This window comes from Eptatretus burgeri, chromosome 14 (genome assembly GCF_056783735.1).
Source record: "Eptatretus burgeri isolate ZD-2024b chromosome 14, Ebu_testis_v1, whole genome shotgun sequence".
Lineage (NCBI taxonomy): Eukaryota > Metazoa > Chordata > Myxini > Myxiniformes > Myxinidae > Eptatretus > Eptatretus burgeri.
Window position 1 is genome coordinate 35,649,064 of NC_140974.1, and position 27,928 is coordinate 35,676,991.

The 27,928-nt window shown below is 37.5% G+C and overlaps 1 protein-coding gene across 8 annotated transcripts in view; it reads right to left on the minus strand.

Annotated features, from left to right (window-relative positions):
- ADAMTSL2 (ADAMTS like 2) overlaps positions 1–27,928 on the minus strand; it is a 225,241-nt gene that overhangs the window by 23,053 nt on the left and 174,260 nt on the right. For 6 of the 8 annotated variants that reach the window (XR_015051130.1, XR_015051131.1, XM_085854359.1 and 3 more), the window contains 2 exons: positions 17,040–17,253; positions 16,056–16,211 (listed from right to left, as the gene is read on the minus strand). Coding sequence is in view for 6 of the 8 variants with exons in the window: in XM_085854359.1 (XP_085710485.1) it covers positions 16,056–16,211; positions 17,040–17,253 (370 nt within the window). In the remaining 2 variants the exon portion in view is untranslated. The remainder of the gene's footprint in view (positions 1–16,055; positions 16,212–17,039; positions 17,254–27,928) is intronic. The other 2 variants (XM_085854360.1, XM_085854363.1) reach the window with 1 other exon arrangement.

The following is a 27,928-nucleotide window of genomic DNA, read 5'->3' on the forward strand; positions in this document are numbered from 1 at the left end:
CGTTTCTCGATGACCGCCGGTCCGATCTCATTGAAACTTGCCAGGAATATTGCCGGGGACCCGCGGATGTGCCTTTGAGGTTTGATATCGATCGGACGAGCGGTTCCCAAGTTACGGCCATGTATCTGTGAACCAATGACAGGACACGGTGCTCTGACGTCACGAATGACGTCACAATTAATTTTTATTAAAAAAAATTTTTTTTTGAAGGACTGACATCACAATTCTTCTTCTTCATTTGGTATGACGTCACAATCGACACTGGGGACCTGGGTATGTGCCTTTCTCTGGGTATGTGCCATACCTGGGTATGTGCCAAACTACCAAGGTTTGATTATTATTCAAATTATTAATTAATCCCAAGGTTTGAATTTTCCCGAGGGAAACAGCTGTTTCCCAAGGGTTTGAAAGCTGTTTTTTCCCAAGGTTGGCATTAATCGTTATGCTAGGTAGACATTTGTGAATACATTTACAGAGAGAGGGACGAGAGAGGAGGGGGGAGAGAGGAGGGGGGAAAGAGGGGGCGAGAGAGAAGGGTGAGGGGGGCAAGAGAGGGGAGGGAGAGAGGAGGGGACAGAGGAGGGGGAGAGGAGGGAGGAGAGAGGGGGAGAGAGGGGAGCGAGAGAGAGAAGGGGGACAGAGGAGGGGGAGAGAGGAGGGCGAGAGAGGAGGGCGAGAGAGGAGGGCGAGAGAGGAGGGCGAGAGAGGGGGAGAGAGAGGGGGAGAGAGGAGGGGAGAGAGAGGAGGGGGAGAGAGGAGGGGAGAGAGAGGGGGAGAGAGGGGGAGAGAGGGGGAGAGAGGGGGAGAGAGGGGGAGAGAGGGGAGAGAGGGGAGAGAGAGGGGAGAGAGGGGGAGAGAGAGGGGAGAGAGGGGGGAGAGAGGGGGAGAGAGGGGAGAGAGGGGGAGAGAGGGGGAGAGAGGGGGAGAGAGGGGGGAGAGAGGGGGAGAGAGGGGGTGAGAGGGGGTGGCAAGACAGGGGAGGGAGAGAGGAGGGGGAGAGAGGAGGGCGAGAGGAGGGGGAGAGGAGGGAGGAGAGAGGGGGAGAGAGGGGAGCGAGAGAGAGGAGGGGGACAGAGGAGGGGGAGAGAGGAGGGGGAGAGGGGGAGAGAAGGGGAGAGAGGGGGTGAGAGGGGGTGAGAGGGAGGTGAGAGGGGGTGGCAAGACAGGGGAGGGAGAGAGGAGGGGAGAGAGGAGGGCGAGAGGAGGGGGAGAGAGAGGAGGAGAGGAGGGGGGAGAGAGGGGGGAGAGGAGGGGGAAAGAGAAGGGCGAGAGAGTGGGGTGAAAGGGGGGCAAGAGAGGGGAGAGAGGAGGGGGAGAGAGAAGGGAGAGAGGAGGGGGAGATAGAAGGGTGAGAGAGTAGGGTGAGAGGGGGGCAAGAGAAGGGAGAGAGGAGGGGGAGAAAGAAGGGCGAGAGAGGGGTGAGAGGGGGGCAAGAGAGGGGAGGGAGAGAGGAGGGGGACAGAGGAGGGGGAGAGAGAAGGACGAGAGGGGGGTGAGGGGGGCAAGAGATGGGAGAGAGGAGGGGTGAGAGAAAAGGGTGAGGGAGGGGATGAGAGGGGGGCAAGAGGGAGGAGGGAGAGAGGAGGGGGGACAGAGGGGGAGAGGGGGGCAAGAGAGCGGAGGCAGAGATGGGGCGAGAGAGGTGGGGTGAGAGAAGAGGGGAGACAGAGGAGGGGGGAGAGAGGGGGGGTGAGAGAGAGGGGTTGTCACAATTCTTCTTCTTCGTTTGATATGACGTCACAATTGATGCTGGGGACCTGATACTGCAGGCACGAAGCTGCACATACTGGCACGCACCTACGGGCCCGCAATAGTATTTATTAAAATACCGAATGCCCTTTTCTTGAAGGTATGCTTGGACACAGAAATGATAATTTTCTTGAAGCCTTCTTGCTGTCATTTATGTATTAGTAATATATGACAGAATAATATTATGACACGAAACACCTCCCCATCTTCCCATACTTAAATCATTTTGTATTTCCTTACTTATTATATATAATCCTGTTTTTTCTGTTTTCATGATATAAACTTTGGCAAAAGCATTATTATATTTACCCTTATTAAATTCATTTATTTGTTGTTTACAAATCGTGCTTCCACAAAACTCATTCTCTTTACCAAGTGGATAATATTCTTCCTTACGAGACTGATTTAATTGTTCCAGGTCTTCTCGGTCAATTTCAAATGACAAATTATACCCTAAATCATTCATATCATACCCCAATTGTTCTATTCTCATACAAACGATACGCCCTTCTTTATAATTTTTTTTTTAATTCGAACTGTGAATTCTGTATGACCTGGAGATAAAATCAACACTTCTGTATCTTTGGAATACACGGCCGTTTTATTTAAGGATATATATTGTGATAAATCGGTTAATCTCACCAAGTCATTCGCATCAGTCGGGCTTGGATAATTTTTTAATTTATAAGCATTTTTTATATTAATATTTTTTGTTATACTATATTTGTGTCATTCAGCCTGTGCCTTTGTGTAATAATTTGATAAATCAATATCCAGTTCTTGGGATACACCAAAGATAGAACCATCTTTACCAACATAAGTCATTTATATTAGATTATCAATAATGTCATAAATTTTTTTATTTTTGTTGAGTTGAAATAACACGTATAGACATAATTGACCACAACACTTGGAATTTAATTCTTGGATTGAAATGTTTGATAAACACCATTCTGTAAGAACTTTATGACTTCAACAGGTTTGTGGAAGACCAAAACTATCAAAATAATATTTGTCTTGACTATTTAAAATACAAACCCAATGAGAACCGTTCCCATTATTATCTTCTAAGTTCATAATAATATTCTTTGTATGTTTAGGCACGTTTGATAATTCATCTCTCATACAAATAACCACATTATGAATATTTAATTTCTTACAATATTTGACAAGTTGTAAATTTGATGTTGTATTCTTTCCAAATTCTTTAAATGACTCATCAATGCTCATTGATTTATTAGAAAGATATAATCCATTACCCCTTTTAGTTAATTTTACACTTGCTTGTGCAATAGAAGAAAGCATATCTCCAACTAACAATCTTGCTTTATCAGGTAGGCTTTCAAGTTTTTCAGCAAAAGCGAAAATTACACCACTTCCACTGATTTGTTTCTCCAACTCTTTGTTATGTCTTTCCAATTATTTTTGAGCCCGGAGTTGAGCCTTCCTTTCGTTGGCAGTTTTCACTGCTGTTGAAATACCACCTGTCAATGCTCCAACCGCACTTAAACCAGCAAATAAAGGAATTAGAAATGGGAGAAATCCTCCACTCGTTTCTCTTGTTGAATATTTTTTCAACATTGGTTTTGTCATTTGAATTTTAAGTGAGCCAGTATCGTTCAAGATTTTAACCTGTTCTCTTGTGAGCAAAACAACAATTCTTACTGCTCCTTTTCTCTGAATTGTATTCACGTTAATCGTACAAAGCTTTTGATTTTGAACACAAGATGATAGCTTATGAAGATTGATTTCATTAACATATACCCCAGTTGGTACTTTGCCACTCATTTATTTAACAAAAAAATTATGTGAGACTAATCATAACACCATTATCTGTATTAATCTATAATTCTGTTTCTTCCATAAGCAAACAATATGTATCAACTTCTTCACTCTCTCCTCTTTCAATGTATAGGGAAGTATCCACTCGATTCGACTTTATAGTTTCCTTTTGAGCACTCAGGTCAAACGCATAGATTGTATACAAACTTTTAAATGCTGTCATATCCAAAATAGGTTCTTTATTTCCATTACTTTAACACACCTTTTGGTAAGACTTGTATGCTTCAGCAAAAACATTTTTTTCCCAATTAATTTCCAATCTATCTCGTGGATAAAATGTTCCATCGAGAGAAACACGAAGTTGTTTCACCTTAGCATTATCACTCAATGCATCATTCCTATCAGTCGCAGTTTCACCATCTGGCTTTTTAAAAATGATCCACAGATATCGTGGCTTTCATTCCAGAACACCCAAATTCCATGTGTAAGTGTTTTGGTTGAGTTTAACGTGTTGACATCTTCTTTTGAGGTATGATACACTGAGTGGTTTCTTTGATTTAAGTCTTCTATTCAACATCTCTTCTGTTTTAAGATTAGGAGTATATTCACTAATATACCAACTCATTTCATCAATTACAAATTTATTCTGATCACCAAAAGCACTACCAACATCAAAAAGTAATCTATTTTCATTATCATTCCTTTGTAGTTGAAATCTAATTTTAAGACCATACAGAACTTTATCATGATCACAAAATCCAAATATACCTTTAAGAGGAACTGCCACAGTAAAACTATCAACTGCTTTTGTATCATCATTATCCATTCCTTTCCTTTGAGTATATCCAGGGTCTGTGGTTGTTCCCGTTGACATATCAGGAATAAAACCTTCGACAGACCCCTTTCCCATTCTATCAATGAATGTATATAGTGTAAATTTCATCATTTCAGATACAGCAGAGACATAATCAACCGCTTCAACTTCTTGTGTTCCAATGTACAAATGAACATTATCAAACATTTTCCAGAAGAAATCATTTACAAGTGTAGCGTTTGTGTTATTCCCAGCCTTAGTGAATTTAAATTTACACAACAAGAAACTTTCGGATAGATTCAAATAGGTTTGTTGATTATTTATTTCAAAACTTTTTGTACCATTTCCATTCCAGTCTGTTCCAGTTATTGCATTTACCTTGAAGTAATCTTCTTTTTTCGTGGAGTTTGAGATTATAATAGTATCATCCAAATCATAGATACTATCGATTGCTTCCATACTTGTATTTATTTCGGAAAAAAGATGTTAAAACTTTTGAAACCCTGACCCAAGTGTTTGAATTATTTTCTGTCGTTCTTGGGGAGACAACTGAGTTTTGCCTTTCTTAATTTCTTTTATTGCTTGTAATCTATGAGATTCCTTTTGGGCATCTTTTATGATCTTTACAGCACCTGATACATTTCCCACAGCAGAAGCAGTTGAACCAATTAGGTCTTTATGTTTAAGAATAATTGAACCGATACCCATTAGAGTATCAATTATCTCATCTCAAAATTGATGTCCGACAACTCTTTGTCTCTTAGGTTTATAGTATCCTCCACCAAGATACATACCTTCACCCTTGTAGTATGGGGAAAGGAACATCCCATCCCCTGTAATTATTTTATATTTTCCCAACTCATGTTTCTTCACAATCATCATATTTATTGATTGGAAAACCACGTCGCTGAATTCTGATGGATGTAACTTCTCCATTAAAAGAAATCATACGATTATCTTGGTCGGTTATGTTAAAATTTACTCTGTGTATGGTTTTTCCTTACATAGGGAGATAAACCAAATTTTAGGGTTCCATCTTGAATTTATAACCAATTGGGGTTGAGTATGCGCTGAATGAAAATATTGTATTTGTATTTATTCTATCATTATAAGCACCATCAATCAAATCACAATGAATTAATACCGAATTTATTCCTGAGGATATTTGAATGACATTATCACTGTAAAACATCCCATTAGTTTCAATCTTTTTTGAGGAGAAACCCAATAACTTTCTAAGTGAATTATCAATTGTGAAATCAATCTTGTAGTTATTTTTAAGCTTAATCGTTGATTTTGAAGTGTATTTTTGAATATCTATGACAATATTTTTTGGTTCATCACCCTTTTCTTTCATAAGACGAACAATTTCGGAAGATATTTGATAAATCTCATATGCTCCGGGTGAAACTGTTATCATTTTGTATCCACTTCCCGGATTATAACTAAACTTGTCATTTTCTCGGTTATATTAAATAAGGTATTATAAGTTTCCAGGAACAATAGAGATGCCTCATATTCTTTTGTTGGGTCAAGTTGTCGTGGGTATGGGAATGAAGATGTGTGGATGCTTGTTGTGAAATTAAAACTAAGGATTGTGCTTGTCATCTTATTTAATACGAGATAAAATGTCTTTATATTGATATTTATTAATTATTTTCATGTTCATGAACTGGTCTAAAATGGCTGATACTTCATTAAAACAATTGTTATTTCCAGCCTTCTTACTACCTAACAACAATAACAGTCTATTAACTAATTGTGATGGGTCATTTGGAAGAAAACCCTCACCTGAACCAAGGATACTTACAGCCTGAATAATGTGTTTCTCCTTCTCATTCTTCCTACTTTTACCAGAAATACTAACCCTATAATTAAGAGTGTTCAGCAGATCAATATATACTCTATCATCATTATTTTTCATATCCAATGGTTGATCAATATACTTTGATTCATACCTCACAGTTGAACCTTGTCTTCCATCTTTTGTGAGAAGAAACATTAATCTCGGAGTTAGTTTAACAGGGGGTTGAGCAGACCCCAAGAACCTTAATTCATCATTAAATATCAATACCTTTTCTTGAACAAGATGGAATATTGCTGGTTGTTCTGTTGGGATGAGTCCTGCCTTGGTTTTTGAATCCACTGAATATTCATTGTTTTGAAGAGCATTCACAATATAATCAGGGGGTCGATTAATCTCTTCCAGTTGTTGAAATAACAACTTCCAGATGAAGTTGTAAACCTTCATCATCATATTCTAATTCTCCTATATGCTCTAATTCTTCCTCCATCATTTGACTGAAATCTTTTATCATTTGAAGTTTTTTTAGGAGTATGTTCTCTTGTGGGAACTGTGGAAACATCGATAATTTTTTTCTTTGGAAGTTTTTAAAAGTGGTTTTAAAAATTTCTCGTGTTTTCTTTCAAACGCTTCTTCACTCGTTAGTTTCTGTCTCTGTTTCTTCTTTATGTCTTCCTGTTGTTTTACAACTTTTGAAACCAACTCTTGATGTTCCTTAAACCTTCTTGCTCTTTCTTTCACATCCATTTATTTATTGGAAAATATCATTTAATATCTCATCTTGTTTCACAATATATTTATATTTTTCAGTCATGTGCTTCATGTAATCCCCAAATTCCTTTTTACTATATAATGTAGAACAATTATCTCTCCAAAAATTGTTTATATCTATTGAATTTAACTTGAATAAAATAATATTGGCATTGTTTCTCATGGAATCATGAGGAAGTTGAAAGTATTATTGACTAAGATAAATACAATTACAAGAAGAATGTCTCCCTCTTGTGTAGTAGCTGTCCATTACCGTTTTGGTTTCTCTCATTAACACAATCATCAAAGATAACAAGGTTCTTTTTTGATTTATCCAAATCTTGGGGAGACGGTATATCATCCGTATTATCACTAAGAATACAAGTTATCGGTTTTGATTTCTTTTTACATCTCTGTGTATCTCAAAATAGTTGTGTTATATCTTCAATGTTATAATCATTTAGGTTTTTTGAATAATAAATAAACGGATTATATCTTCTTTTTGAAGCCCAGCATTAAAACCTTGTGAGAGTAGTTGATACTCTGGTTGAAAACTCGACTTTGTGAAAATCATTAAATTATCATGATCTAAAAAGTTGGGAGTAAGGAGCATCTTTAAAAGTTCGAAGGTTTTTCCACATCAGCTTGAACCAACTATGAGACATCTTAATGAATTTGGGCGATTTTTATGGTTGTTAAATTTTATCTTATTTTCCCAAATGGGAAAAAAAAATCATTCATTTATATATTTGGAAAACAGGTTATTTAATTTATTATTGGCTTTTTTAGAAACTATATATTTTATCCGAAGTTCAGGTTTAATTTCAAGATAATCCATTATTTTATTTATACAATATCTTCTGTTGATATTTCCCTGAAAATGACAATCATGAATAATATATAACAACAATCATTTGAACATTTCTCTAATACGTTCAATTTCTTCCCTTTTAATGAAAGTTGTGTTGTCACCCTCATATTTTACATTCATTTCTCTGATCAATTTTGTAAAGTAATTCATTTTTGGTGTAAATCTAAAAGAATTATTTTCCTTTTTATATTTTTATGTTCATTAATTAGAAGATAATCACAGAATATACATTGTTTATAAGCTTTTGACTCTGTGTTTAATCCCGCTCTATCACAGGCAGGACAATTTTCAAATTTGTCATGTGGAGAATCAGAAAATTCAAGAGGCTCAAAATCTATATAGCATATTTATCAAGTAAAACTTTACTTAAACTTAAGTTCATCTTCAGAATCATCGATAAAACTATCATAATCACTCTCATAATCTTCAAAATCTTCAGTTGAATATTGACTCATATTTAATTTGTAGAAACAACATTACCATTGATATCTACATACTTTTATTCATTACCAGATTCAACTACAACATTTTTTATATTAAAGATAATTTTTAAATTATCCTGAACTAATATTGAACGAAATGTCATTTCACCTGATATATTAACATCCTTGATTTCATCAGGATTTACATCTTTAGGGTTGTTGAAAAAAACTACAAATTTCTCCTTGCATATTACAGATGGTCTTATCTTTTCTTTCTAAAGCTTCATCCATAAGGTTTTTATTTTTTGAAACTTTTTCTTGTTTCATTGCTTTTTCTAGTTTTGAATATATTGGCAGAAGGAGAGGAGAAACTTTTGTTACAGATACTTTAATTGATGTTCTTCCAGGTATACTAAAAGCCCTTCCACTGAAGGAAATTGAAGAACTCATATTATTTGCCATAATTGTTTTTATCCAATAGTTGTGATATTTATCTTTTTTCAATTTTACATCCTTGACATATTTCTCAGTAACTTTAACATATGAAGAGATTGATTGAAACTTGTCTTTTGTGTCTTGAAACAATGTATTTATTTAAGTTTAAAAAGTTTAAACTTAAATAAATGTAAGTTTAAAAAGTTGGAGGATAAAATGGTTTTAAGCACAGATTCACCTATAAATTAAACGAAATTTTCATCAAGAAAATCTTAGTTTAAGCAAAGTTTTATTATATAAATATGGTGAATACAACGTACTGCGATGTTTGGAATCACGTATATTACTATTAAAAAAACACCTTCAAACCAACAAACACACATTAAATCTATTTTATCAAATATCTCCTCTTGAGTTGGAAACAAAACATTATGATATCTGCTCAAAGGATGTTTTGAAGAGTAGTTATAAGAAGCACCTTCAATCACAAAAACATAAGAAGAATGAGTTTAAAGTAAAGGGAGACTATTATATTGAAAACACTGATTGAGCTTTTAAGAATCATATTAAAATAAGAATTTTTCAATTTGGAGAACCCGCTCCATCATCAATAGCTGAATCAATTGAAATAGTGAAACCTGATCTTGAAAAAATTATTAAAAAGACATTAAAAGAAATGAAAACTTTAAAGTTTTATATGGGAGTGAAAATAAATATGAAAAGACAAGAGGAAGAACAAACTCCTTAGATGAGAACAGATCTTCATTTTATAACATCATTTCAAGATTATCTGAATTGTGAGGTTTATGAAGAACTATCAAGACAATAGGAGGATGTTGATAATACAGTGGTAGGAAGTGTATTTAATCTTTTAAAAACCATCTTTTTAGATATACACATTCTAAAATCAGACCCTCATAAAGCTGCTTCTTATATTGAATTACCAAAAGAAATAAAACTAGAGAAGGCAGTTGTTAATATTAAGAACAACGATAATAAATGTTTTCTCTGGTCTGTTCTTGCTCACTTACATCCACCAAATTGTAATTCAGAAAGAGTAAAACAATATATGAAATATGAGAATACCTTGGACATTAAAGATTTTAAATTCCCAACGCCACGGACAAATATTCCTAAATTTGAGAAAAAGAATAATCTTTCTATCAATGTATATGGATTAACTAGAGAGAATAAAGTTCAGGTATTAAAGATTACAAACAACTATAAAAATGAAGAAACACACATTTATCTTTTATATTTTAGTGTTGGAAAGAATTCATATTATACATACATTAATAATTTATCAAGAATATTCTCTTCTCAGGTATTCAGAACAGGAAACAAAATATATCCTTGTAAAGCGATGTCTTAATTCATTTCATACAAAAGAACGATTAGAACAACATTCAAAATATTGTAGTAATCATAAATCAGCTGTAATTACAATGCCTAAACCTGGTGAAAAGATTTCTTTTGAAGATTATAATAAATCTATCATGCACCCATTTGTGACATACGCTGATTATGAATGTATCCTTAAAAAGATAAATACTGCTTCTCCTAATCCAAAAGAATCATAAACAAATAAATATCAAAAACATATTCCTTGTGGTTTCTGTTATTATATCAAATATATTATATTCATTTATGAGATCTGTTGGCGAAAATTAAAATAAACTTGAGCATTATAGTGGGAAAAAAGCTTCACAAGAGTTTGTAAAACGATTAGAAAAGGATTGTATAAGACTAACTAAATTAATGAAAGAAACAAATGAACCAATGGAATTCACCGAAGAAGAAAAATTAGAATTTAGAAAGAACAATATCTGTCATTTTTGTGAGGAGGAAATTGAGGGAGAGGTCAAAGTTAGGGATCATTGTCATCTTACTGGAAAATATAGAGGTCCCACTCATTCCTGTTGTAATCTTAATTATAAATTTCCTTCTATTATTCCAGTCTTTCTTCACAACAGCGCCAACTATAATACACATCTATTTATAAATGAACTTTCAAAAACACCAGGGAATATTTCTGCCATAACAAACACAAGTCAAAAGTATATTTCATTTACAAAAATGATATTCACAAAACCTTTAACTCGTATTAGGTTTCTAGATTCTTACAAGTTTATGGGAACACCACTAGCCGACCTAGCATCAAATCTAAGCTCCACAGGCTCTTTTCGAAATCTTAATTCATTCTTTCCAAAAGAGGAAATTCTAACTAAAGAGGAAATTCAGATTAAAGAGAAAATTCTTACAAGTAAGGGAATTTATCCTTATGATTATATGGATTCATTTATGAGATTTAAAGAAACACAATTTCCTTCAAAAGAAAGTTTCTATAATAACCTTTATGAAGAAGAGATAAGTGATAAGTAATATAAACACGCACAAGAAATTTGGAAAATATTTAAGATAAAGAACCTTGGAGAATATCATGATTTGTATCAAAAACAGATGTTTTATTGTTAGCTGATGTTTGAAGCTTTTAGATCACTCTGTCAAAATAAAAATTGTTATGGATTAGATCCTGCCCACTATTTCACAGCTCCTGGTTTAGCTTGGAGTGCAATGTTGAAAATGACAAAACAAGATATAGATTTAATCAGTGATGTAGATATGCTTTTGATGATTGAGAAGTCTAAGAGAGGTGGAATATCACAAGTATGTTCAAAAAGATATGCTACAGCAAATAATAAATATCTTCCAAATTATGATAGTGAAAAAGATAGTAATTATTTGATGTATTTTGATGTTAATAATTTGTATGGATGGGCAATGTCTCAATCTCTGCCTTCGGGTAAATTAGAGTGGGTTGAAGAAAAGGATTATGAAAAGGCTTTGATGAATATTGTTATTTCTTCTCAAGAGGAATTGAATGAGGAAGAAGAAGGTTATTATTTTGAAGTTGATTTGAGGTACCCGAGTGATATTCATAATAAGCATAAAGACCTTCCTTTTGCATGTGAGAAAGAAACCCCAAAGAAAGAAATGTTAAGTGATTATCATAAAAGTTTTAATATTAAAGGTAAATCAACAGAAAAGTTATTAACAACATTCTATGATAAAGACGGATATGTTTTGCATCAGAGAAGCTTGAAACAGTTTTGGGAGAAGGATTGAGAGTAGCTAAAATTCATAGAGTTTTAAAATTTAAACAAATTCCTTGCATGAAAAGTATTTTAAATTCAATTCAGATATGAGAACAAATACAAAAGTAAAATTTGAAGGGGAATTTATAAATTGATGAATAATGCTGTCTTTGGAAAGACAATGGAGAATGTTAGAAACAGGCAAAACATTAGATTTGCAACATTTGGGAAAGAAGCTTCAAGATTGATAAATAAACCAAGTTTTAAGAGAAAGAAGAGGTTTTTTCAGAGAACTGTTCTGCTATTCATATGGAAAAGGAAAGTATTGTAATGGATAAACCAATTTATATTGGAACAGCAGTTCTTGATTTATCAAAGATATTGATGTTTGATTATTTGTATAATGACTTAAAGAAAGAGTATGGTGAAAATGTTTCATTGTTGTCTATGGACACTGATAGTTTTATTCTAGATATAAAAACTGATGATGTTTATAAAGATATGAAGAAAAATATTGGAGTATATGATACAAGTAATTTTAGTAAGAAGAGCGAGTTATTTTCAGAAAAGAATGAAAAGGTTATTGGTAAGTTTAAGGATGAGTTGGGTGGAAAAGTAATGAGTGAGTTTATTCTATTGAGAGCAAAGGCATGTGCTTCTAAGTATGGTGATCACATTGATAAAAGGTTAAAGGGAATAAAGAAATATGTAATAAAGAAATCAATAACTTTTAGAAATCATTATAATTGTTTGATGAATAAGAAAGAAGAAAAATATAAAATTACCGTTTTTACAGCCATTTTTCCCTGCTGTGCAGGGGTTTGGCTTTTTATTGAGGCAATGTTTTATGGCCGGATGCCCTTCCTGACGCCAACCCTGGTCGCCTCTTACGACACACAGGGATATGGTACACCTATTCTAACCGGGGCATACACCGGGACCAGTACACTGGCACTCATTTCGCCGACCTCGGAAGGATGACAGGCTGAGTCAACCCCCTGGTGTTAATTCAGCAGCCAACGGGGCTTGAACTCAGGACCCTGGGATCCCAAGCCACCATCCTAACCACTAAGCCAACACCAGGCTTGAATAAGAAAGAATAATATAGGAAAATGAATACAATAAGAAGTTATAAACATAAGATATATAGTGAAGAAGTAAATAAAAAGGCATTAGGAGCCTTTGATGATAAGAGATTTATTTTAGATAATGGAATAGATTGTGTTCCATATGGATATTGTATGATAGAGTGTGCAGAATAGATTGTGTTCCATATAAATACAAGTTTTAACTAAATAGAATATGAGTTAGGGTTTTTAAGGGCTACCGCCGCCTTTTTCACAATACATAAATGGTCAAACAAAGTATTAATCAAACTAAAGAGTGGAGAAAATCTCAGTCTTGGTATATAAATGGAAAACATAATGAATGTGAAAAATATCAAATAAGTCTTATTGAAAAAATAACTAAAACAAAGGAAAATAAAACAAATAAACGAATCGATTAAAAAAACTAGTAAGTTAGAGGATGTAAAGAAAAAAAATATCCTTGAATGGACTGAAAACTTTGATGGTTATCAATTGAACAATGAAAAAATAATTGACTACAATCTCAAAATGATATGCAACTCAGGAGGTAGTCAGACGAGATGAATGAGAGAAGTATATCATTTCATAATGACACAAAAGGGGTATCTTGAAAAATATAAAGATTCAAATGTTTTATTTTCAAATATTTTAGATGGGGATAATTGTGCAAAGAAAATTAAACTATTGAAGGAATTTGAGAATGAACAAATCTTTATAGGTTCAATGAGTGAGCTAAACAAAATGCATTGGTTATTTGAAAAAAGTGCTCCTCGGTGAAAAGGGGAGCTATTAAAATCTCCATTCACTTACATGTTTTAGATATTTCAACAGCAGAGAATTCAACAGGATGGGATAAAAAGGGGGCTTATTTTTAGGGAAAAAAAATGAATCGCTGAGAATCCCCCATTCATTAACATGGGGAAAAGTGAGCCTGAATCAGTATATCTACCCTACTCACATACCTAGACATATCGCGTGCTTTTGACACGGACCGGCACCCTGCCCTGCTCACCAAACTCTCTTCCTATGGTATCTAAGGCCATCTCCACTCATGGCTTGCAGACTTCCTCTCCTGTCACAGTCAACGTGTGGCCCTAAATGGAGTTCTTTCATCCCCTCTTCCTGTCCAGGCTGGAGTTCCTCAAGGTAGTTCTGGGCCCTGTTCTTTTTCTGCTTTTCATAAATGATCTTTCCGACTCTCCTCTTTATCTCTTTACTGATGACTCCACCCTTTGCCGTACCATCTGTCATCCCTCAGCCTGGCATGAAGCAGCTTCTTCGCGCACTGCAGATCTGGGTAAAATAAAAAACTGGTCCAACACGTGGAACATGTCTTTCAATCCGGACAAATCTTTCACTCTCACTATGTCTCTCCGAAAGGACCGTTTAGAAAACCTCCCCCATCCAGTTTCTCAACAATCCTCTGGAAGAAGTCCTTTCTTTCGAGCTTCTGGGTCTCACTATCTGCCATGACCTTTCCTGGGAAAGCCACATTTCAAACCTCGCCCCCAAAGCCAGTCGCCGTCTGGGAATCCTCTGTCGTGCAAAGTCCTTCCTTGGCCCGCCTGAGCTCCTGACCACTTACAAAGCTTACATCCACAGTCTGATGGAGTACTGCTCTCCCCTCTAGGATGGTGCTCCTGCCTCCCACCTTTCTCGGCTTCACGCCGTGGAAACCAAGGCATTTCGGATCATTGGCATCTCCCGCAATGAGGCTTAGTCTTTGGGCCTCTCACTTTCTCACCGCAGTTTGGTCGGTGGTCTTTCTGTCTTCTACAGTCTCCTCTCCAGCCTTGCCCCCCCCGCTCTCTCTACAATTTGTCCCCACCACATTTCCGCAGGGTGCTCAAGGTCCGCCAACAACCCCCTTCTGGTAAAACTACCAAAATCACGAATCACTGCTCACCTTCACTCTTTCATTCCTCTTTTTTCCCCACCTTTGGAATAAACTCCCTCACTCTATTCAATCCCATTCTTCCCTCCAGGCCTTTAAAATAGCTGTTCACCACCACCTCTTATCATCCCCCATCAAAATCCTCGTTCTTTTCTACCCCCGATAATCCACCCAAGCCCACCTCCTTGAAATTCCCTGCTTTCCTTCCTGAAAGTCGCTGTAATGTCCATCTTGTATTCCCCATGTTCCCCGCCACATCCTTCTCCCTTCCACAGATCTCCTAATTTCTCTGTTCCCCACCGTTTTGTCCTTCCCACTCCCGTCCCTCTTGTGTCATGCCCCCTTGCTGTGCGTTGTGTGTTAGCTCTCATACGAGCCTCGACAAGGTATAGAAAAAAAATGGTTTTGAAGAAGAAGACTTCAAAAATGTGTTCACCTTTAATCCAACATGGCGGCCAAACTACTTAACTGATGACTTCATCTTAAAAAAACGTTTTTGCACCATGGGTAGTCAATCATTACCTGCCAAGTGTCAAATCGATAGCATTTGCGGATTCAAAGAAGAATTTTTTTTAAGTTTTCAGTTAAATCCAAGCTGGTTGCCATGGTGATTGTAAAATCAAAACTCAGAAATAATATGCATTAGTGCCCATTCGCTCCAACATTTCTGTGAAATTTCAACTTAATTGGAGCAGTGGTGCTGATGCGACAGCTTCCACAAAAATTTGGCAGAATGAATAATAATAAAATGCCGATAACAATAGAAGCATTTGTATGCTTGGTCCGCTAATTATCGTAAGGAATATTTTATATTCCTCATTTTGTGTTCTTAAATGTTGAAAAATATAAAAGTTTGCATTTCTTGGACTTTTGTATTTCATGCCTAGAACTTTTGAACATCCCACATAAAAGGATTCACAATTTATCAACCTTTGTAAGTGCTTACTGATGCTTACTAATGCCATGTAGAAGGGGCTGAAAGCATTTGAAGGCTTTTCTTTTTCTTTCTTCATATTTTAACTTTATTCTTCATTTATAGATATCTTTAACAACCTCTGCTTCCATTTTCCTATTTGCCATGAAAACAATTTGTGTTTGCTACCTCTATTGTCATAGTGCTTTGACTTTTGTGTTTATGATGAAAATTAAGTTAAAGTTAAATTAAGTCAAATAAACAACTGTTATAGTAATGGGTTAATTGAAACGTTTGCAAATCCAATCACCTTATTTGCAGTGATCCATGGTGGTGGCTTTTGGGTGTTGGACATCTTCATTCATATCCTAAATCTGTATTACTCATGTTTCAACCTGTCATCAGCAGCTCATTTCCTTTTCCAACTCTAATCCATACCGGTCCCCATTCCGAAGCACTCCATCGGCGATCACACGGAGGGGCTGTGCATCTTTGGGTATCAGGAGGTCTTACTTCCACATCACACTTACTTTCTTCCACGGAGCATCGAACCTCTCGTCGCTGTACGCCTTCTTGGCCACACTGAGCTGAACACTGTGGAGTAGAGAAGGGAAGAGAGTAAAGGAGGAAAATAGTCGATAAACAAGATGGGTCCTGAGAGAAAACAAATCAACACATGAAAAGGTCATTTGATCAACAATACCTGTGTGATATGAGCATCCTGACATACCCACCTTTTGCATGGTTGTATTAATGTTTCTGTTCATTTTATTTATAACTTTTCTTTTCACTTATTTACATTCAGGTGATGAGCTGGAGAGCAGTTTACAAAAGAGCACAATTGGCAGGTGTTGGAAGAAAACCAAATGTAATTATGAGGTACATTTAAATAATTTTGATGGACAAAATGCGAATCTTTTGTTTTATTCTTAGTATGAATCCCAATACCCTGCCAAATAATAAACTCAAAATTTTAACTTCACCCCTTCCCTCCATCCCACCGCTTACTTTATCCAAGTTCATTCCCTCCCCCAATCCCTCTCCTTAATTTATCTGAGCTTCACCAAAGATTGATCAAACTATGCTCTTATTAAATTACAAGTCCATGAACAAATATTTTCATGACTAAAGTGAGAGCACAAAGTTTTTCTAAAGATGAGATATTTTATATTACAGTGATGGTGATAGGATGATTTACAGGTCAAAAGTAGCAAGCAATACAATCACCAAAGACAGTTTATTCCAGAACACAATACTTGTCACTGCAATCATCATGCCTCAGAGGTCAATCCACATGGATTTTGACATTAATTGACAAAGAGCCAATGGCGTATCCAAGGTATAACTGATATCAATTTTGATTACAGAAGATCGTTTATTGAAGGATTTCAATATCAGACAAAAGTGCCACAAAATACAGACCTTGGACCATTCAGAAGTTTCCCATTGTGGACCACAGAGCGAGTTCTTGCAGATTTTACGGTCAGCAGGTCGTGGAAGAGGTCCTGCCTCACATATTTCTGCATACACGGAACTATCAAAGCCCACAGCGAGCATCTTCCAGCAACGTACTGTGCGAAATTGCAGCCCCTCGCCACAGGAGCGTGAGCAGGAACTCCAGTGGCTTGTCTCCCACCTAATGAGGGCACAATAGTAAGAATTAGTGAAGCATCTGATGATCATCATGTTTGTGCGATAATAATATCAAAATTACAGGAAATTGTCTTTTCTCATTATCTCCAAATGATTATTGCAGCAATTTCTGCATTGCTCTGCTTCCTGTGAAATTATCACAGAAATCTGAAGACAGAGAGAGCAAGACATACAGAGATACAGATATACAAAGATATATGTGGGACATGCATTTGCACATGGTCATGCTTGGGAGCCTCAATGGTATGTGTTTCTATCTGCGCTGTTATTGATGATTCGCTAATAATAGATGAAACCAGTCGGCAGCTGAGGGGGCATGTAGCATTGGGATTCTAATGTATGTACTCTTTCTGAATGTCTTTACAGCTGTATGTATACATATATATGTATAATACCAGATATATATTGTTACGGAATAATAAAAGTTAATTGGAAATGTTGTTAAGTAGATACTGTGGTAAAAGTTAATCTTAAAATTAAACAAGTAGACACCACTGTGTAAGACAAGCCTTCGACCCACTCATGCTGTGGTAACGGAAAGTCAGTATTGCTGATAAAAATAAGGAGATGGGGACTAATGTCCAACAGATCACTTTTTACAATGCAGTGTTTCGACTAATGTGTCCAAACTAGACACCCGAATGAAAGAAAAACAGACTGGGCGAAACAGTTTCTTATGGGACATTTTGCTACGGACAACATTCATGCTCAGCAAGAGACAACGAGATGCAGAAACATTGATGCTAGGCCTTTAAGTGACCTTGCGTGAGATACTTAAAAGAATGGGAAGAGAGTTTGCAAAGTCGGAGGAGGATACAATGTGACCGGTGTGAGAAGGAACAGCTGTGTGATGCTGCACGTTCTGTGGCTGATTTCATTATAAAACCGGGCTCAAACAGCAAAAAGGGTATTGAGAGTGCTACATGCTAACTATGACTGGTTCTGCAACTCCAAAGCCCTGAGTCAAGAACTAGTTGCACCCCTGCATCTGCTGGTGGATCGTATCTGCTGGCCGGTTGGGTACTTGACAAATCTACAACCTTGCTGAGGTCTATATACATATATATTGTCACGGATTTTAGAATCTGGTCTGATGAATGCATCCACACATCCAGGTCCTCAGACAGTTATTTCCTTAAATGCATGTTCAGATTTGCCCTATCCCCATGTCTAATGGGATCTTAAATGTGATGTGTTGAGAAGGGTAAAGGATAGACCCCCTCTCTTATGGGAAGCTTTTTTCTTTACGACAGACACATTCACACACATTTCTTTCATGAGCTCTGAAGCCGGCCCTCATTTTTACTCAGGAACATTCTTTCACAAGCTCTGAAGCCCGCCCCCATTCTTCCTCAGCGGCACCCATTCGTGAGCTCCGACAGATTCCTTTGTTGAGAGTTTACGGGTCGTCATGGTAACCGTACCCCAGTGGGGCGGGGTGAGCTTGGGGCGGACGGCACCCCTTGCAGACGGCCGGGGATATAAAAACAAGCGAGAGGTATGTTCTGAAGAGAGAAAGAGTCTGAGGAGAAAAGCGTGAGGAGAGAAAAAGTCTGAAGAGAAAAGCATGAGGAGAGAAAAGCAAAAGGAGGGGAAAAAAAAGTTCTGAAGAGAAAAGCGTGAGCAGAGAAAAGTGAAAGGAGAGAGGAAAAAGCAAAGGGCGAGAGAAGCGAGCAAGAAGAGGGTGTCTAACCAGCGCCAACGAGACAATTCGCCCTTCCCAGTGCTTCGGCAAGTGAGCATGTGGTGCGCGTTTGGGTGTGAGCAGCACCGCCAACAAGTGAGGCACGGGTCGATCACCAACACCAGGGTCTAAACCCGCGACGGATGATCTCAGTGCCCTCCAGACGTTGACTGGCATTCAAGGCTGCCCCGCGAGAGGGTGCACGGCAAAGCTGGGTGCTGTCGACGGACGTGACACGCACGCACGCATTTCAGGACGTTTTCGCTTTACGGACGACTTTCTGGTGAGCGAGACGATTCTCCCCCTACCCTCCCCCTGAATGATCTGTTGGGTACCATTGTCTGTGTTTAGCTGGAAGTAAGTCAACCCCCCCCCCCCCGATAAGCATCTGCTCTTTGTCTCTTTCCTGGCATTTTGATTGATTTTGCTTTGAAATTCATTCTTTATTTACCTCAGCAAATAAAAAGTTCTTTTTATTTATTTATTTTATTATTAATAAATTATTTGTCGATTTCCAACATGTCAGTGTTTGTCCTTTTCTTCCATTGGTCGAGCATTGTCCGAACCGAGATAGACTGGGAGATAAATAACACAGATTTGACCAAAAAATCGTCGGCACGCACCAGTGGTTAAAACGCTCAGCCGCCCCAATTATAATCTAATCAGATAACATTGGTGCTTTGACGGAATAATTAGACGGCAAACACTGGAACTCGTAGTTGACTGGGTGGTATTCGTGGTTTTAAAACAACCCACCGTACCACAACATTAATTGTGAGCGGTGGCCCCAGGTCCAGCTCTAATGAGGACTACCGTGGAATTAATCCCCCTGAATGACAAGCTGGTGTGTCGGTGAACTCTGCTCCAGCCAATGGGAGTTCGAGGTGAAGATGATGAGCCGAGCAATGGGCGTTTGGATTAACTGTGACGTCATTACGGCTGAACCAATCAGCGTCGACCTTATTGAGACCTGCGAATAATGCACACGCCTTCACTTCCTTCTTCACTTGCTGCAAATTTTTACCCTGAGGAGTGCAGCATGAAAAGCTTCGGTCACGATGTCGTGTATTTTTGTATCGATATTAAAATTCTGTAGTATCAAACATCTGTATATATATATATATATATATATATATATATATATATATATATATATATATATATATATATATATATATATATATATATATATATATATATATATATATATATTGTTACGGTTGTGGAAATTCACAGAACTCCTGCTGTAATTACGTAAGGAATACTAGCTAGCTTTTAAATAGCCGATAAAGTAATCGGATCCGACGGGGCTTGGCGATATACAACCGCTCGGAAAATCGCAAACGGCACGAGCTGCGTACAGCGGCTCATATCCGTACGGGTCCCATCGAGGTGTAAATCCCCAGCATTTCTGTCTGCGCGCATACTTAGGTAAATCGACAATTTGGCGATCGGACCCTGTCGCGCGTGGACAGAAGAGTTGGCTGATTTACGGTGTGGTTAAAAACACACCCATTGCTGGATTTCGGCGTGGATCCGAAAGCTGCGGCTAGAATCGCCCGTCCGGTGGGCGCATGGCCGCGATTAGCTAAAAGCGGTCGCTCATACGCTGGCGTGGTGGAGATCCACAACACTGGTGTCAGGAGTGGGATAGCCTTCTTCAGGAGCGAGGGGAGGGAATAGTCCCCCTTGAAGAGGATCGCGACCAGATGAGTTTGGTCGCTCCGTGCGAGTTAGAGGTGGCGAGTGCTTTGAATGGGTACACGTGGAGGTTAGGTGGTGTGAAGGCCACGGGACCCCTTGTGGTAGCATGAATCCTCAGCGTTTTAAACACCTGTCTGGATGAACCAAACACACAACTTAATATTCTGGAGGAATCTGACATGACACTATCTTCTGGAGGTAAATGTTATGTTTATTATTTTATTAATATCATAATATAATCATCTTTGAAGACCCTAATTGTTCTTCACTCTTTATTTTGAACAGAATATGTTGATCGAGTTTCAAAACCAAAACAAACCATCAGACTGCTGCGAAAGAAGATTTTGTTCAATGTTATTACTTTTGTTTAATTCTAAATGCTTTCCTTATAATTACCTGATTTTGAAGAATAAAAGAATAAAGGAGACGTAAGAGGGGAAGGGGGAGGGGGGTTGGGGGAAGGTTAAGGTTGGGGGGTAGGTGCGCTCCCCCAACGACCCACCACCATCCTCATCCCTCTCCCCTCTCCGTGTGTGTGTGCGGAAGGGTGGGGGGTGGGATGAGGGGGGTGGTGGGTCAAAGGTGGGGGCGCACAGGGGGTGGGGCTTGTGTGGGTGGGTGGAGCTTGTGTGGGTGGGTGGAGCTTGTGTGGGTGGGTGGGGCTTGTGTGGGTGGGTGGGGCTTGTGTGGGTGGGTGAGGGTTGTGTGGATGTGGCTTGTGTGTGTGGAGCAATTTTTTAAAATTAAATAAACATGTTGTGTGTGGGAACTAATAAACTAATCACTAATAATGTGGATATGATGGATGTGGAAGTGGCTTATGTGGCTGGGGTTTGCATGCATGGATATGGCTTATGTGGGTGGGGCTTGTGTGGATGTGGCTTGTGTGGGCGGAGTCAAACAGCGGCGGAGTTAAAAAAAAATTCTATTTATCTCTGTCTTTTGTAATTCCTGTGAATAAAATGAACCTAAAATCTCTCCCCCATTTAAATCACATAATTTGTAAGTCCAAGGAACTGTACCGATGACATCAACAATTTTAAAAAGTTCATTTGTCCATCGCTTGGTATGACCTTTTTCAAAATGAGATTTCCACCTGTATATTCTTACTATATCACCAATTTTGAACTTAAGCTTTCTGACATTAAACTCTTTTTCATATTTTAATTTTATAAATGTTTCTGATGGCTTCGTTTTCGTTGTGGTGTGAATCGTGTCGTTGTACTTATCTACAATGTCCTGAATTAAAGACAACCATTGTTGAGAACCGAGTTGAGTGAGTTTTTACAGCGTGAGCGCTGTATACAATTGCACCGAGTTTGAAATGTCCCCGGCGTCGTCTACCACGTCTCCGGTGGGTCCGGTGTCCCCCCCCCGCCCCCCACGTGCCTCAAGACAACCAATGATGGCCGTCCGGTAGATGCAGTGCGTAACCTCGACGGAAATGGAGACAATTGACGGAAATACCCGAGTATTTCAATGGAAATTTGTGAAACTAATGTGTTATATATATGAAAACCATTTAATTTATTGCTTGACGGAAAAAAAACGAAGAAACGCTCCCCTAATGTACGAACAAACGAACGAAAGACGTCATTTCCGTCCACCATGGCATTCGCGCCGAACGCAGAAAGCTAAGTTCTTCTTATGCCATCATTCTCTTTAATATTAGCCATAAACAAGTGTTTCGTCATGCATTAGTAGTTGAAATTTACTTACAACAAGAATGAAAAAATAATCTCCTCAGATTCAAGAAGAACGAAAAAAAACCCCGAAAACATCACGTGCAGGACAAGACCAATCGAGCTGAAGGAAACGATACTGTAACTGCACTGCTCCTGATTGGTCAAAGGACACCATGTGTGTTGTGTGGGCGGTGTTATGCACGAGGATTCCAGGCTAAGTTCTTCTTATGCCATCATTCTCTTTAATATTAGCCATAAACAAGTGTTTTGTCATGCATTTGTAGTTGAAATTTACTTACAATCATTCTTTTGCAGCCTCCTGCCAAGCTGTATCGAACGATTTCATTCCTTCTGTTATAAATAAAGGTGCTTATCACAACAATAACAAGATTTTTACATTTCAAATATTAAGTACGCTTTTTAATTGTTTTTCAACAGAAAAAGCATAAATTGCATATTTTAACATTAGTGTACTCATTTGATTCACCACACGCGCTGTATTGAAGGATTCCACTTGTTTATATAGTCTCTCTTTTAAAGTGTGATTAAAATGCTCAATAGCAACCGCTTTCCCTTCATTAAAGGTGCTGTATAATGTGATGTTCTTATTTTAAAGAAAATTCAAAAATGTGTTGTTGTATAACTCTGTACCCTCATCATTCCACAATTTTTTTTAGGTTTTCTCTTGCTTTTATTGAATATCTGTTGGAAAGCTAACATAAGAGTATTACCTGTGTTGTTTTTCAAAGGAACAACCCACACATATCTACTCCTCAAATCAATCAAAGGAACAACCCACGCATATCTACTCCTCAAATCAATAATGGTTAAAGCGCACTTGTACCCCTAATCATAATTGAGTTTAATTAAATCAGCGGACCAGATATAATCAACTTCGTTGGAATAAACCTTCCTTCTATGACACTGTTATTATTGGTTTATGTAATTCATCAGCTAATTGCTCTTCAATCTTAATGACATCATTAGAGCCTACAAGTTTTTTGAATTTCCAAGCCCAAGTTTCAATTTAGCACTAATCATCTTCTTCACGATGAACCTATCAACTTTTTCTCTCAAGGTCGGATTTTGTATCAGAGACAAATTATACAACATTTCTCTATCGGCTTCATGTTTTTCTTCCAACGTTGTGGTATTTCCATAATCAATTTCGTGCCTCATGCACACTTCATCAACCCTATTGATAGGTTTGCTCCATGGTTTAGGATTGTCAGCCTCATTTAATCTTTTATTCAAGTTTGTTCCTGGACCACAGAAAGAATAGCCTGGTAGATGTGATTCTACTGGTATTCCAGTAGTTGTAAATTGACTTCCTGATAAAAACTTTTGTATATCTCCCCCACGTTTGTGTTTGGAGATACATTTACTCTTTTTAGAGCCACACACCGAACATATGCCTTTTTGTATAACCCTGTTATGTTTACTTTTAAAATATGAGATATTTTTAGTATTAGTTTTCTTTTTACATTTGAGAGAATAACTCATTTATTTAGGAGAAAAATTCCTACAGAGTGCGAAAACCTTTTTAGTTTCCAACATGCACATTTGAATCTTGATTTTTAAAACATAAACAATCCTAAGAAATGTCTTCACTCTTTCCTCCATTTATTGAAGAAAAATATGTTATATTTAAATTAAAGTCAATCACACCAAGGAAAACAATGTTAATAGTCTTGAAACAAATATTTCTAATAGACTTGTCAATTATTTGTTTTCCGCCTCGGTGCGTTGAGATTTATTTATTTTCTGTAATACCCCCAATCTTTTTCTAATCTCACTGGTTTCCATATTTTTATATTTATTTATTGTCTCTCTTTCCTCCCTCTCCCTCTCCTTCTCTCTTTTCTCCCTCTTCTCCCTCTCCTCCTCCCTCTCCTCCTTCTCCCTCTCCTCCTTCTCCCTCTCCTCCTTCTCCCTCTCCTCCTTCTCCCTCTCCTCCTTCTCCCTCTCCTCCTTCTCCCTCTCCTCCTTCTCCCTCTCATCCTTCTCCCTCTCATCCTTCTCCTTGTCTCAGTTTCTTCAATTTCTATCTTATCCCTTACGATCCTTGAACCACTTTCACCGCATAGAATATCATACATATACGAGGTGTGTTCAAAAAGTATCCAACCTTAATTTTTCGTGCGTAAACAAATGAAGCTAGGGAGGTGTGGTTTGGTGCACGTATGTAGGCGATCCTAATCCGTATGCATGAATATTTTCCCGCCTGCAGAAGCTGTCAGTCGCTGACAGACTGCCAATGAGTGAGGAAGTGTAAGTGAGCGCCGTCGGATTTTCGCTTTTGACAAAATGACGGATCACTGTGGTCTCATCGCCAGTGATCACTGTGTTGAAGAAGGTGGGATCGCTGTTCACAGTCTCCAGCATGTCCTGTACGATCTCCAAACGGAGTTGCTTCTGCTCGATCGTTAGCAGCTTTGGCACGAACTTCGCTGAGATTCTCCTTAAGCCCAAATCCTCAGTCACAATGGAATGAACGGATCCAACGTTGACGCCCACCTCGTCTGCAAGTTCTCTGATCGTGAGTCGACGATCCTGCATCAGCAGGATCCTCACTTGGTCAATGACGATCTCATTTCGGGATGTTGAGGGCCTACCAGAACGTGCTTCACTTTCCACTGATGTGTGACCATCTTTGAAGCGGTTGTACCACTCTTTTATCTGTGTGGTGCCCATTGCTTCGTTCCCGAAGGCCTGTTGAATGTTGTGGATCGTTTCCACTTGGGAATCGCCAAGCTTTACACAAAATTTGATGCAGAAGCGTTGTTCAACTTTTTCCGTCATTTTGTCAAAAACGAAAATCCGACGGCGCTCACTTACACTTCCTCACTCATCGGCGGTCTGTCGGCAACTGACAGCTTCTGCAGGTGGGAAAATATTCACGCATATGGATTAGGATCACCAACATACGTGCACCAAACCACGCCTCCCAAGCTTAATTTGTTTACGCACGAAAAATTAAGGTTGGATACTTTTTGAACACACCTCGTATTCATCTGGATTCTGTGATACTCTTGAATCCACAATTATTTTTCTCATAATAGGAAACCAATAAGATTTGTTGATGATTTCTAAAAGAGTTTTATATCTCATCACCTTTAGAAGTTCATTTTTATTTAATATTTTAATGAATCTCTATTTGTGTGTTTTTTTTGACATCAGTATAAAGTCAGTTGTTAATTGAAAATTGCCCACGTCTATGTTCCAATTCATAAGGAATGTAAAAGCGAACACCCTTTTTCTTGTAGGTATCCTTGAATGTAAAAATTATAATTTTCTTGAAGTCTTCTTGCTGTCATTCATGTATCAGAAATATATGACAGATTAATGTGATGAAACGTAATACCACCCCATCTTCCTGTTGTTAAATCAGTTTGTATTGCTCGACTTTGTATAATTATCCAATTTCCTTCCTTCTTTGTCATATAAACTATTGCTTCACCATCATACAATTTCCTATTCCCAAAATTGTGTATTTGTTGTTTGCTAATTGTGCTTCCACATATCTCCTGATTCTTACCAAGAGGATAATATTCTTCTTTACGAGACTGATATAAATCCTGTAGGTCTTCCAGTTTGAATGAAAAAGACCAATTATATCCTAAATCACACATATTATACACACAGCAAAACATCAATTCTTACTGCTCCTTTTCTCTGAATTGTATTAACGTTAATCGAACAAGGCTTTTGATTTTGAATGCAAGATAATAGTTTATGAAGATTGATGTGATCAACATAAACTCCAGTTGGCACTTTACGACATTTATTTATCAAAAAAAAAATTACGTGAGACTAATAACAACACCATTATCTGTATTAATCTGTAATTGTTTCTTCCAAAAGAAAACAATATGTATCAACTTCTTCACTCTGATCTCTTTCAATGTATAGGGAAGTATCCACTCGATTAGATTTTATAGTTTCCTTATATTATAACTTTAGCATTATAGACTTAAGCATTATAACTCAGCGCATTATTCTTATCAGTGGCAGTATCACCATCTGTTTTTTTATTTAAAAAATCAGCCACAGATATCGTGGCTTTCCTTCCAGAACACCCAAATTCTACGTGTAAATGGTTTAGTTCAGTTGAACGTGTTGGCATGTTCTTTTAAGGTATGATCCATTGAGTGGTTTATTTGAGTTAAGTCTTCTATTCAACATCTCTTCTGTTTTAAGATTATGAGTATATTCACCGATATACCAACTAATTTCATCCATCAGAAATTTATTCTGATCAGCAAAAGCATTAGCCACACCAAAAAGCAATCTATTTTCATTATCATTCCTTTGCAGTTGAAATCTATTTTTCAGACCATACAGACCTTTATCATGATCACAAAATCCAAAATATACCTTTAAGAGGAAATGCCACAGTAAAACTATTACCTGCTTTTGTATCATCATTACACATTCATTTCCTTTGACTATATCCAGGGTCTGTGTTTGTTCCCATTGCCATATCAGGAATAAAACCTTCGACAGCCCCCTTTCCCATTCTTTCACTAAATGAATATAGTGTAAATTTCATCATTTCAGATGTAGCAGAGACAATCAACCGCTTCAACTTCTTGGGTTCCAATATACAAATGAACACTATCAAACATTTTCCAGAAGAAATCATTTACGAGTGTAGCATTTATGGTATTCGCAGCCTTAATGAATGTAAATTTACACAACAAGAAACTTTCGGCGAGATAAAAATAAATTTGTTGATGATTTATTTCAAAACTTTTTGTTCCATTTGTATTCCAGTCTGTTCCAGTTATGGCATTTACCTTGAAGTAGTCTTCTTTTTTAATCAAGTTTGAGATAACAATGGTATCATCCAAATCATAGATACTATCAATTGTTTCCATACTTGTATTTATTGAGGAAAAAAGATGTTAAAACTTTCGAAATCCTGACCCAAGCATTTGAATTATTTTCTGTCGTTCTTGGGGAGACAACTGAGTTTTGCCTTTCTTAATTTATTTTATTGTTTGCAATTTATGAGATTCCTTTTGGGCATCTTTTATACTCTTTTTGCATCCGCTATATTTCCCACAGCAGAAGCAGTTGAACCAATTAGGTCTTTATGTTTAAGAATAGTTGAACCTATACCCATTAGAGTAGCAATTATCCCATCTCCTTTTTTTCTAAATTGATGTCCGACACCCCTTTGTCTCTTAGGTTTATAGTATCCTCGACCAAGATACATACCTTCACCCTTGTAGTATGGGGAAAGGAACATCCTATCCCCTGTAATTATTTTATATTTTCCCAACTCGTGTTTCCTCACAATAACCATCGTATTTATTTATTGGAAAACTTCATGCAGGTGAATTCTAATTGATATAATTTCTCCATTAAAATAAATCATGTGATTATTATCTTGGTCGGTTATCCTAAACTTTACTCTGTATATGGTTTTTCCTGATACAGGTAGATCATCCAGATTTTTTGGTTCCATATTGAATTTATAACCAATTGGGGTTGAGTATGCGCTGAATAAAAATATTGTATTTGTTCTTATACCTGGTGTTGGCGTAGTGGTTAGGGTAGCGGCTTGGGATCCAAAAGTT